Source organism: Stegastes partitus, unplaced genomic scaffold, assembly GCF_000690725.1.
Source record: "Stegastes partitus isolate 25-593 unplaced genomic scaffold, Stegastes_partitus-1.0.2 Scaffold450, whole genome shotgun sequence".
In the NCBI taxonomy this organism is placed as follows: Eukaryota; Metazoa; Chordata; class Actinopteri; family Pomacentridae; genus Stegastes; species Stegastes partitus.
In genome coordinates this window covers 231785-244940 of record NW_007578181.1, presented here as the reverse complement: position 1 = coordinate 244940, position 13156 = coordinate 231785, and the positions used below count along the sequence as shown (strand labels likewise).

The window sequence follows — 13156 nt, the reverse complement described above, 5'->3', positions numbered from 1 at the left end:
TGCTGTTTATAGACACCCACCAAGAGGGGATCACCGAAATGATTAGAACTCATCCTCTGAGTTCCATGAATAAATAGTTATTGAGATATTTTGCTTTCGGCTTGGCTGTGAAACCAACAAGAAGTCTGTCCGGCATCGCTGCCAGTTTATTAAATGCAGCTATTACTTCAGTCAAAAACAGCTTCTGTCATGCCTTGTTTTCTTATCAGACTGTGCTCGAGCCCAGAGAGCTGGAAGTGTAATTGATGTTTCACAGGAAGACAGTGTGGTGCAGATTCTTCCAGTGGCCCCGATGCAAAGTTGAGATGCACCAAAACTTAACTGTGGGAAAGACTCATCCACGGCTTTACTCGATGCGCTGCACCGTCAGCGAGGTTACGGAAAGGACAACAGACAGAGAGAACATGCTGTATTCCAAAACCTTAAAAAGCACTTGCTGGGGGATTAGTGGGTCGACCCGCAAATGTCAGGATTCCCTTCAATGATCTGCAGCACGAGTCAACGAGGTGACAACGGTGCACAAAGTGTTGCTAGCTGAAAATCCCTCACTGTCCTATATGACCGCATAATGACTACATGTCATTGCTAATGCTGCACACCTGCTGTATTTATATAGTGTCAAACCAGATGTAATGCACACGTGGGCGTTTAACAGGATGTTTTAGCAGCACTTCAGACCAATTCAAATACGAGTTCAACATGAGTGTCATTAGGCAACGTTATAATTCATACACACTGTGGTCATCAGATGTCCCTCAGTTTTCTTTCCCGTTTTGTGCTGTTGCCACAAAGCAATGCAAAATGGTTAATTATAAATAAAATTAATATCATTATTCATTGTTAATTCCCTAATTTGTCCTATTTGAAGCCACTAACCTGCACTAGAATCATCAGTAAAGCATTTCGTAGCACATCTGACAGGCCGATGGATGAAATGGATCCATTTCCTAACTCAGAAACAGACACCTGCTCTCTCCTAAACACTCCACATCCCAGCGCTTTGTGTAGAAAGCATTCAGCTGCATCACAGATGACGTTTTCCTCCCTAACATTCTCTTACTAGTCAATGCCCGTGGGTTTGGTTTAAACTTGTGATTGTCGCTGTGCGCTGACTGAAAGGCCAATCTGTTACCACAGCTCTTCATTTTCTAACATCGCTGTAATCTTCACAACTGCATAATCATGATTGTTCCTTTTTTTCTTTCAGCCGCTGAATCATAAAGGCTGACATTTACTGCTATATGGTTTCACTCATCACACGTAACGGAGAGAAACTTTAAATGTCGTTGTTTTCTGTGCTTTTTACAGTCAATGAAGTGTTCTGTTCAGATTGAAATCACACCATCAGATACTTACAGCACATTCATGATTCTGCTCCACTGCTGCCACTAAATACAGCTCATCAACAATAACGTACTGAAGAGTCGTCTCCACTACATCACATCCCACCTGCAGTCTCCTTTCACACTCTTTGGACTGACCTTTGCTGTATTTCCATCCAGACAGAGAAAAGAGGGACTCACCTGTCACAAGTGTTCGTACTGAAAGTGTTGTCCTAACTGTTAGCGTCCTAAAATTCAAAACCACATCTCCCCCACTGCTCCGTTTGTCATGTGGTGCACAGTCAGCGAAGGGCATTTAAACCAGCACATTGTAAAACCGTTCCTGTTTCTGCTGTTAGTAACATCTGGAAGCACGTGCACGTCCAGCTGTGCTCACAGCCGGTGGAAGGTGGCCGGCACAGACTGCGCACAGAACTGGAGGAGTCTCTTACTGAGGATGACGCCGGCGCAGACCAGCGCGAGGCCGCTGGCCACCGTGGAGACGACGACAGCCAGGATGAGCGACGTGGACATCTGGCCCTGAGGAGCGACGCCTTGAGGAGCTGCTGGGAAGAGAGCGGAGACATGTTTTATGTGATAGATGTGGAGAAAAGTTAGTGAAGATGAACTCCTAACACATCGTGGCTGCTATGACCCTGTGAGTCATTTGAAGTATTTTGCTTGTGTTTGGCTGGCTTGTGAATGAGTGAATTAGGAGCAGGTGGTGTCCTCTGATTGGCTGCCTTGCCTGCTGCCTCACCTGATTCCTGCAACGCGATTGGTCGGGGGTCCCTGATCTATTTGAACAGCCCGCACTCTGTCTCCTCACCTCTCCAGCATTGCCACCACCAAGAATCGTCAGCAAGCCTCATCTTTTTCTCTTATTTGATTTTCATAGGCGGTAAAATATTGTCATTTATTTACCTTTTCTTCTGTTTATGGAAACTACGGTTAAGTTAGAATATATATGTTTATGATGTTGGCTCATGTCTCCCTCTGAAGGAAATAAAAAAACTGCTCTTTTTGAACATGACATACTGGTTGCTGGCCTTTCTTGGAGTGGGCAGACTGGGGGAGCACAAGTTCATGTTGTGTAAAAAGTTCCCCTCGACCGGGGCCAAACATGGCTGCTCTCCTGAAGAAAAAGCAGTGTTTGCTGGGCGTGATGCCGTACCTACTGTACCCACACACGTAACGTTGTCGCTGGCCAGGACCTCGTCGTCGTCACAGAGACACAGGATGAAGTGAGTGTCTTCGTCCCGTTTGCAGCTCTGCGTCTGACAGTGGCTGCAGTTCAGCTGCACCTTGATGTCACACTCCCCATGACTCTCCATGGCTGGAAGAAACAACACACACACAAATAAAGAAACTCCAGAAGGGAAATTATTCCTTCAGTAGGGAGCTCCTCAGTGCAGGATACTTTGATTCTGGAGATATTCTGCATTTTTCTTCATGCCAACAAAATGACAAAAGACAAAAATCAGCTGTGGTGAACATTTACACTGTCTTGAGTCCTACATGCACGTTCCTGCTATAAAGTCTGACTCCAGCACCAAACTGACGGCTGAAAACACCTCACGTTTGAAAGGCGTGTTGTCTTTAGAAATCAGCGAAACTACAGCGTTTATCAGAGGCAGGATCTATGAAAGCAAAACATCTGGTCAGATTTTCAACTTTCAGACCACATGTGATTAAAAACCCAAAATATTTTGCACTACTTTGCACAACCAGGAAGCCATCAGTGATTCAGCTGCAAACCGAGCTGCAGATTACACAGAACAGAGAGAAGACAAACATGGAAACACAGAAAAATGTAAGTAGTAAAATATCTACAGCATGTGGAAGCATTACTTACTGCAGAAAGAATGTTGTACATAAAATAATATTTATGGCATTATGACTGCGTCACACTGCACAGAAGACATTCCTGAGTTCTCTCTACTTGTAGTTATTGTTGTGCTGTTTCCATAGAGGAACATACGACTTTAAATGCAGTAAAAAAAAAAAAAAGAACACCCAGCGAGTAAAAATGTAAGAGGAGTAAAGAAAAAAACAGATTAGGTTGCAGATGGTTAATGGTTTAGTAACACTTCAGTGAACAGCTTCCCTTTTTGAAGATCTATATCTTCCATTGTGGGTCTTGTGCTCACATTTACATGACTCCACGTGTGTCCTTTAATCTCTAAACATACGTGTAATCCGGGTATCAGCTTGTATTTGTGTAAAATTCATCTTGTGCATGTAACAGAATGTTCAGCTAGTACATCCATACATGCAACACAGACAGCCACGCTTGCTCAGGTAATACATTTAAATACCATTACTGGGTATTCATACATGATTCATTCCAAGCAGGAGGAGGCAGGCTTGTGCCATGTATGTCACATATTAAAGTCCATCTCTGGGTATTAATTAAAAGCCTAAAAACTCATCTCTGTGTATTGTTTTTTGCCATTAAAATAATTCTTTCCTGCCTTAAAACGGCTTCGACACTGTACTGCTGCTCCTGATACAGAAACCCTGCAAAGACTGGTTTATTATTAAACTCCAGACGTTTTAATCACTGCAGTTTAAAGACAAAAAATCCTTTGCAAGAAAAAAAACAACAAACACAAAACCACCACATGGACACGCTAACAAGGTAGAAAAGATTTTCACCAGAGGGGGACCTTTAAACTTCATTTAAGTAAAGCAGATAATTAGACATCATTTGAGACGAACATGAAACTTCAGCTCGTTGCTTTCAGCGTGATTGATGCTGCGGACTCGGTCGCTGCGTTTGAAGGCGATGACAGGCACCACACAAGGAAACAACAACAACATCCTTCACATGAGAATGGAGGTCTGTCTGCTGGTGCCGACGGCAACAGGCAGCATCAGGCCGTGAATTAGCCGACCACCTCCCGCTGAATAATGAGAATCAGATGGCTGCTAGTTCCACCAAAAAAACTAAACAAAACACGCTGCCTATATTCATGCGTGTAAGCCTCAATGTTCCGACAGATATATCGACACAAACAGCTGCAGGCACTTACAAACACACATGTGCACACACACACACTCACACACACACACACACACACTGTACTGACCCACACTAATAAACTCCAAACCTGAAGCAGATCTTCATCTCACCTGACCTCGACCTCACCTCAACAGCTTTAAAATGTAGTGATTTACAGAACGGCCTTCTGTCCCCATGAGAATCACAAATCCCCGCAACAGGACTGCGTAAACAGACTGAAGTCTCCACAACATGAGTAACACCTGACCACCCACACACACACAAGCACGATGCTTCATCCTCAGACAGGATCAGACGTTTGGAAAACAGAAGCTCGGTGACTCAGGAGACCAACAGCGTCTCTTCATGTTGGGTCAGCTGTGTTTGATGCTCTCTGCAGTTTAAAGCAACGGTGCAACAGAACTCTAAAGATGGTTTGGAGTTTTCATATTGCTGCCTGTTGATCCGGGCCGGTATAACCCCCATAACAGGGCTACTGGTCCAGGTCTTTGTTTCCAGGGTTAGGTTCTACCTGCCTATAAGCCCTTGACCTACTAGGATTCTGTAAAACTGCTTAAGCTGGTGTCGAGTACGGAAGCCGAGAGCAGTCAAAACGCCGTTTTCCTGAGAAAACGGGATAATTATCTCGTTATCTCGGGAAAACGGCGATCGTTTCCCCAAGATAAGAAGATAATTATCCCGCTGACAGTTCCGGCTGTCACTTCAGCCTTCATCAGAAGTTGTCGGACTTCCTGGTGTGACGTATCTTATATAGACAGCTGACCGGGAACTCCGACATGACGTGTCATGAGAACAGCTGACTGGGCACGACAACTTACAATGAAACGCTCGTCCCTGGGCTCGTCTGTCCTCCGGCCCCCCGCTGGTGACGGAGGATGGAATCCCAGGTGTGTTGGAGGTCCCACACACGAGAAAATTAACTCGTTATCTCGAGAAAACGGCGAAGAAAGAACAGTAGCAGAAAACGATCGCTCTCGGCTTCTGTAGTCGAGGAAACTCGCCTAGCTTCTAACTGCCTTAGTCCAGACGCCTGCTCCGCTCCTTGACTCAACTAAGTGGCCTCAGTAGTCGAATCTCTCCACCAGACACGCCTGTTGGTGGTAGCTTTCCTCTTAAATGGATCGAGCACTTGATAATTTGCTGGATTAAAATGTAGAGGTTTGGGACATCTAAGCCCAGGGATATGTTTAAAAATTTTAATCATGACTTAGAAAAACCATTAAGAACCACTATAAAGATCTCATGCATGCAGCTGACTAATGTTTCATCAGATGCTGTGAATGATTCAGGAAAATTTCAAACACATAAAATGCAGAATTAAATATTTCTTGCAAACAACAAACTGAAGGCTGGTGTCTGAGTTTGGATGTAATCATTAATCCTGTAGTTTTGATGTAAATATAACACACCAGTCACCAATTCATCATTTCATTTCTTCATGTTACATAAAGTAGCTGCTGCTCGATTAACTTGTTCTTTCTCCACATTTTTGATATAAATATCGAGTTTCTGCAGGGAAACCTCAGGAATGCTCGTCCCATCCTCGTTGTCACTGCTCATCTGCTTTATTTATCTGGTGCATTTTATTAATTTGCTGTCTGGTCTGTTCAGCTGTTATAGAGCTTTAATCAAGTTCTACTTAGTTTTTCTTTTTTTTTTTTTTTTTAGACCTTTTAAGTTCATCTGATGGTCTTTATTTAAGGGCTGATTTTGATCTGTGAGAAAATATCCTCCACCTGATGTCCATTTCCTGTTTTTTTTCTGCTGCTTTCATCTGCGTATCGCTGTCATCACCACGAGATGGAATTCACTCTCCTTTTCTTTTATACTACACTTAATTCTTCATTCTGGTTTTCAGGGCTTTTTACTCGCTGCTTGAGTTAGTTCTTTATTTATTTTCTATTCTGCTTTACTTGAATCTATTCGACTCACCTCTAATTTATAACGTCCAGTTCCTACCTACAAGTGTATTTTTATTTTATTCAAGTTTGAGCAGAAACATCTTCACCAAATGCAGCCCATTTTCCCAAAGCTTTTATCTCCCAAACTCTACTGGTGGAGTTTGTTCCTTATTCCACTTGACTCTATTATTGTACACTCAGCTCTGACCTACTTTATTCTGTTCTACTTTACAAACAGCCTTCAACTTTCTCGCTTTAAAAAAAAAAAAACTTATCAAAAGCATCTCATGGTCCTCATTCGGGGACGGGATTTGGGCTCCTGTATTCCTTTCTGCTCCCTGCTTCAGCTTGGTTTTATGAATACATTTCTATATAATGACTCTGTGTGAGTCTCACCCGCCAGAGGCTGCAGGAAAATCTCCCCCATCGGATGGATGAATGAAATCCCGTTCTGACCGTCGGCTGTGATCTCATCCATCAGCGCGGCGTCACCTCCTGTCAAAAAGAAAAAGGATGTTCTGAACTCTGCTGTCACTCAGTGTTGCAAATAATGTGACTTTCTGATAACATGATGACAGCTTTTTGTGCTCGGCGGTGCGTGAACTGTATCCTGGTCAGTTTGTCGATACTCTTTTTGATGAAACACCTCCGGTTTGTACCTCGGTGTGATGACTTTGGAGTGATTCTACATTTGATCTGCTCTGGTTCTTGTAGGCTGTTACATGACTGAAGCATAAAAGCATAGAGCTAAAGACAAAGAAAACGAGAAAATGCAATAATAATACTATTAAATTTCAATTATTCAGGCTTTTCCCCTTAAAATGATGTAGTTTCCTTTAACTGTATAAGAATCCCATTCATGAAAACACCGAGACAAAAACAAGTCATATTTCAGATTAAAGCAAAGTGACGGCATTAAAATAACGACATTAATTCTGGGTTAAAGTCACAAGACGGAACAAGGGAGAAGTAAATGCAGAGATCTGACAGAATGCTGTTACCTCTGTACCCTCCTCCACCGCCTCCAGCTGTGCAGGCTCCACCTCCACCTCCAAAACCTCCAAAGGTTGACCAGCTGAGCTTGGACAGGGCCAGAGGACACGAGGAACCTCCCTCTGCCCCTTCCACCAGAGACTTGCCAGCCCTCAGGTGAGGACTGGGAGCGTCTTTCCAGCCGCCGCCGCCACCTTTCAGGGAAACAGAACGATTCACTGTTACAAGAACCATTTAGGAACATGTAAAGCGTGGCTGGTTCCTGTGTTGGGTGAGTAAGAACGATACAAAATCTGTTTATCCTGAGGCCTAAATGATCCACAACCTTTAAAGTACGGTCCAGTTCTAAACATCATGGAGTTTAGATAAGGTAGCCATGTTCTTATAATTAACAAAAATCCCTCTACTTTCACAGGCTCAGCTCGTGCTTCGTAAACTCATCTTGATGTGACGAGTGTTACTTTCGGTTTCCACTGAAGCCCCTTTCACACATGAACCTCGTTCCGTTCATCTGACGGCGGCCGAACGCGTCGGCCTCGTGTCTGAATGAGCACCCCGGTCATTTAGCAGGACCGATCATGGGCACTCCTGCTCTCCAAGAACTGCTTGAGCAGGCCACGATCAGGCAGGCTAATAATATCCTGCCGACACATCTCATGCGCTGTTCCATGAATATGTTCTGCTGAATTCCAGGAAGAGATATAGGGGTTCCTTTATGTAAACAGAACCATGACAAACACACATTCAGTCAGTAAAGCTCCTAAATGAGCAGTGAACGAGTAAGGAAGTACGTGTGTGTATTGTTGGCTAGCGTGTATTTGGGGCAGGTGTCCATATGCTTATCTATTGTTACTGATTCCTGTACATCTTTAGCATTTATTGCCGACTTTCTTTAGCATCTCTTTGTTTTGTTCTTGATTTTTTTCCTACAAGTTGATGCCAGAAGTCTGAACTTCGGCACCACCATTGGTCCAAAAAAAACATCATGAAGGACACTTAATAGGATACAGTTAGTGTTCTAGGATCCCAACACTCCTTCTTCAGTCCCTTTGCTCTACAATTACACATCTGTTAGGCTCCAATCTGACATTTCCACTAAACTAGACCTCTACAGCTTAGATGAACCATACTCACCGATAGCGAATGTAATCTGGGGTTTTGTTTCTTTCATAAGACATTAACAGGAGTTGTTGCTTCCAGCTGTTTAGAAGTATTTCCTCTGAGTTTATTAAATACCCGTAGCATTAGACAGTGGTAGGATCACGGGGCATCTCTTAAGAGAGCGCTGCAAGCATTTAGTGGAACATCAGCACTGGTCACTTCTAGTATTATGGTGTTATAGTTATATTACAGTGTGCATAATGCAGCTGTGTTGGTTATGTCTGAATGAAGCCTTGAGGACCAGTAATGGAAAAGTGACCTGTACTGATTAAGCCAGCAGTGCTCAATATGTCCACAAAGGGCTTCAGATCCACTGCAGCCAATACAGCAGTGACGGGGCACCACCGAGCCAAACAGCCAGGCGTTGGGCGCTCATTGGTGATCGCCATTGCTTGTGGTGTTTGCTGTGTGTTTGGTTCTGTTGGGACAAGCCAGTCCTCACAGGTGACTGCAAACTCTCCACTTTGAATCAGCAGCAATGGCAATCAGAGAGAAACCGTTGTGTGTTTGTCATTCAGCCAAGAAATCAGACTGTGGTCAGAGCCTGTCGGTGAGAGTCACAAACAGCAAGATTTTCTAAGGGCATCGGAGCCCAGTCATGTAGAGACGATGACTAACAAGGTGGGAGGACTTCCAACAGGAGGTCTGAGTGTAGCTCTTGATTTGCCCACCGTTTGTTTATTTGTGTGCTCGTAGGCAGCCGGTGGGCGGATGTGGACGGGTCAACAGCAAAGCTTCAGCCATTCAGCTTTCAAAGAAGTGTTAAACAAAAAGGCATCGGACCACTTAGAGTCAAGGACACTGAGGCCACGCCGTGTATTTATATATATGTGCAGTTTGAATTTAACACAACGAAGACCAACAACTGTCACAATGAATAAACAAGGGGTTCAAACATCAGATATCAAAGCCTCTGATCTACACAGGGCAAACAAAAGCAGATTTTAAATGAACAGCACATGTTCCTAAGCCTTAGCAAATTTAGAAAATTCCCAAATGTCACTCCGTGGATCATGACACACATGATACGGGCTCATGTGATGGCAGGATGACCACGCTCAACATCGGCACAGACGTTTCACAAACATGCACTATATATGCAGGCAGAGTTCCCACAAAGACATGTACAGACACACAGACCTCCTGTACTCAGAGCTCCATATACGCCCTGACGCTCAGATCTTTATCTAAACCATCCCACGGAGGTTTCAATAAGATGAGCAGATAGATGATCTGTTTTGAGACGCCGCCGGCCCGGAGGGATTTACTGAGAACGTTCCGGCAGGCGTTTCCAGGAGCAAAGAGAGACGTCTCTGCCATATATGTCGTTCTTCAAGGGTCAAGACCCGTCAGGAAACTAAAAATATGAACCAGATACATCCCATTATCCACAGGCCAAACACAGCCGGCTGTGTGGAGGCACACATGCATGCCAACCCAGCCAGTGTGAACGCAGAGCAAACAAATCCTCTCATGTCCTTCAACCAACACCCAGGTTCTCATGCTGCCTTTTAGAGAAATGAAAAGCGTGTTTTCGACATCACAAAGCACTGCGACTTCACTCACTTTCAAAGAGAGAAACCGTGTGGCATCTGAGGCTTATAGGACATTAAGCATCATTTGGCTTTGATCATACAGATGGAGGTCCAAAGACATCAGAACGTTTACCTTCAATACGTAAATTAAATTGCACATGCTGGGTGTTGTTTCTATTCTTTCTTTCGGTATCATATAAGGGCCAATGTATGCTCAGACTGATGGAGGCTTGTGGACAGCAGACGGTTCTGTTCGTACCACAATAGAGAGTCTGACAGTTGAATTTCCCCTCATAGTGGCGTTCCTGTGAACGTTTCTGAAAGGCTGTGACTTTGCACTGATTGCACCGTACAGCAGCTCCTTACAGACTGTACAGCAGCAGCAGGTCGGTGTGATTGTTCTCGAGGCGTGCCGAGGCTGGATGTCGTACAGGACATTGTAGAACTTCCCAACAAAGCACATCAGCACTCTTTTATTAAGAAATTATACTTCATGAACTGCTGCCGGTTCACAAAGCACTGAACGGTTCAGGGCCAGAATGAACCTTCTTCTCGTTATGAACCATCCAAAGCTCCCAGATCATCTTCTACTTTATGCCCGTGAAGTCAAATCAAAACACACAGAGGCAGCTTGGAGTTTTTCACACCACAGATATGGAACAAACTCGCAGAAAACTGAAGGTCTGCTGCAGTTCTCAGTTGTTGTTTTTTTTGTCTTTTCCTTTTTATCAAACCAAATCTGAGGCTGCTGCACTGTAACTTTTCCTTTTTTATTCTATTTATCTCCTTTAATTGGACAGATAAACTTGTCTATAAATGTGTGGATCACAGCAAATCTCTGCTTACCAAACATTAGTTCTCAGCGCTGTTTGTTTTCCCAGCACATATGCAGACGGTGCACGGTCACAAATATCTGCAGAGGTGTCCGTCCACACCCTCGCAGACTTGGATGGACGCCTCGCCTTGCAGACCCGGACATGTGGAAAGCATGACTTGGCCTTGGCGTCTTATTAACACTTATAAACCAACAGCCAATAACCTTGCATCTGGGATCCTTTATCGAGTCACAAAATGTTCCGAAAGAGGTTTTGAAAACTCTACATCAACAAATCTGTCAGGATCTCTGTGATGCTTTTCTTGCGGATTTCAGGTCGCGGTTGCTTACAAAGCAAGAAGTGAAGCTTCACTAAACTGAACTGAAGTTTATTTATTGTGTAAGGCGCCAAGCAAACCCACATCACAGCGCTCGAGTTGGAGCGTGCTGCACGTTGCCCACGCCTCTGCTCTGCTGTGGAGTTAATGAATAAATAAAATGCCCCCAGAATATTTGGTAAATCCTTTTGTCCACCCAAACAATGGCTCTGGTGCTTCTAGACCTCACTGTCTTGATAAATAGAGTCTATCTCTTCCTAAACTATCTACATGTGTGCATAAATGGGATGTAGTGTTTGGTTGTTTGGGGCTTTACAGAGGCAGCACAGTGTCGGTGGTAGTGATAGATTAGATCACCTGCTGCCCCAGTTTGACCGTTGATACTGGGAGCTGCTGTGCTGTTTTCGAACTGCTCCAGTGGGATCTCGTCCGGGTTGGACTCTGGGTCCTCCAGGTAGGCGTTTCCTCCACCGCCGGCTGCGATCAGCAAAGGCACCAGCTCGCCGGCCTCCATCTGACAACGTGACACCGGAGTGACTCACTTTTTAACTGAGCGGTGCACAATCACACTGGACGTTCAACATTTCACTGAAAAGTGATTAAATTTTTTTGACAAATTGAATACGACCCAGGAATCCCCAGTGTTATTAAAGAGGAGAGACGATAATAAGTGGGAAGAAGAGATTATTGATGCTCTCTGGAGGAGAGGATATGACAGATCTATATTTAAACCCGTGGATTAGAGTGTGAGACTCTGCTGAATCATTTCAACATGCCTTCAGACATTTCTGATGCCTATCAGCTTATCAGGCCCACAGAAAGGACACGCAGTTTTCAAACAGCACCGAGTCTCTTCAGGCACCTTATAGATGTAAGTGGCTCCCCCTCCTCCGCCTCCTCCTCCGGCCCACTCCGCACCGGCCTCCACCCGGACGTTGCCTTCGATCACAGACGACTCTCCCAGGCAGATCTTCTGGGTGTAGGGATTTCTCTACGCCGCGAGAAGGAAAAGGAGAGTAAAGCTCCAAACAAACCAAAAGAAAGACTTCAAAACACATAAATTCAGGAGGCAAGTAAATTCTATCTGGGTCAGTCTCTTGTGTGAGGACGTCTCCCCTCCGTCCCGTCCCCACCCTCACCCGACTCACCCCCGGACACGCGTCCTCTCCCTGGTGGCCCACCAGGATGTAAAGTATGTCTCCCTTCTCCAAAGGAAATATCGCCGATATAAAGACCCCGTGGTTGCGCTTGTTGTGGTTCTTGGCTCCTTTTCCTCCTGCGGCGCCGTAAGCAGAGATCCTGAGGGAGATCATTGCAACACAAGAGGATTAAATTCTACGATTGAAAGAAATTGCCTTTTTGGCTCGAGCTCCACAGTATACATCATATTAGCTGGACTGCAGTGCACTCGAGCAAACAGCTGGAGACGTCCGTCATCAGCCAGACGATTCAGCCTTCTAAAGATTTCCTTTTACAAACCGTTGCTATCAATAGAAGGTCCAGGTGTGTGTCATTTATTCTGAGCAATTTAACATCCTGTAAATCCCACTATTGATCCTTCCACTTCTGTGCTGCTTCGTTCTGTGCCGTGGGTGTGATAATTAGGTTCGCTGACAAAGATTGAAATGCGAGAAGTCTTGGTCTGGCAGGAAAACAAGCAGGTACGCTGAGCTGGGTCAGAACCGTTTAGCCACAGGACACACTGTCACACCTATAAACTATCACGTAGCCCAGATCTCTGAGTCACAGATGGATGAATGGCGTCTCTTCAGGGTCTAAGCTTCTAAAATGAGTCGATTACGGATGATCTTTTTCTCCTGTTGTGGCTCGTTTGAGATGCCGACCTGTAAAATACTAAACTGAGTTGTTTGTACATAACGTCACACATTACTGATGAGTTTCCTCAGTTTTCGGCCCATATAGGCCACAGATCATCCTCACAGTTCCTCCTCTCAGTCCCCTGTTCACGCCTCAAACCCAACGCGAATGGGCTTTTTGGGTTATCGCACCCAGACTCTGGAACAGTCTCCTGTTTCACATTAAGTCCTGTCCCACTCGTGGCAATGG

At 44.7% G+C, this 13156-nt stretch overlaps 1 protein-coding gene across 1 annotated transcript in view; it reads right to left on the bottom strand.

Moving 5' to 3' along the window:
- ltk (leukocyte receptor tyrosine kinase) overlaps positions 1-13156 on the bottom strand; it is a 63561-nt gene that overhangs the window by 12173 nt on the left and 38232 nt on the right. Inside the window, exons 13-19 of the mRNA XM_008286331.1 lie at positions 12238-12388; positions 11952-12080; positions 11447-11603; positions 7250-7435; positions 6645-6743; positions 2497-2658; positions 1775-1888 (exon numbers count right to left, since the gene is read on the bottom strand). Of these exons, the coding sequence (XP_008284553.1) occupies positions 1775-1888; positions 2497-2658; positions 6645-6743; positions 7250-7435; positions 11447-11603; positions 11952-12080; positions 12238-12388 (998 nt within the window). The remainder of the gene's footprint in view (positions 1-1774; positions 1889-2496; positions 2659-6644; positions 6744-7249; positions 7436-11446; positions 11604-11951; positions 12081-12237; positions 12389-13156) is intronic.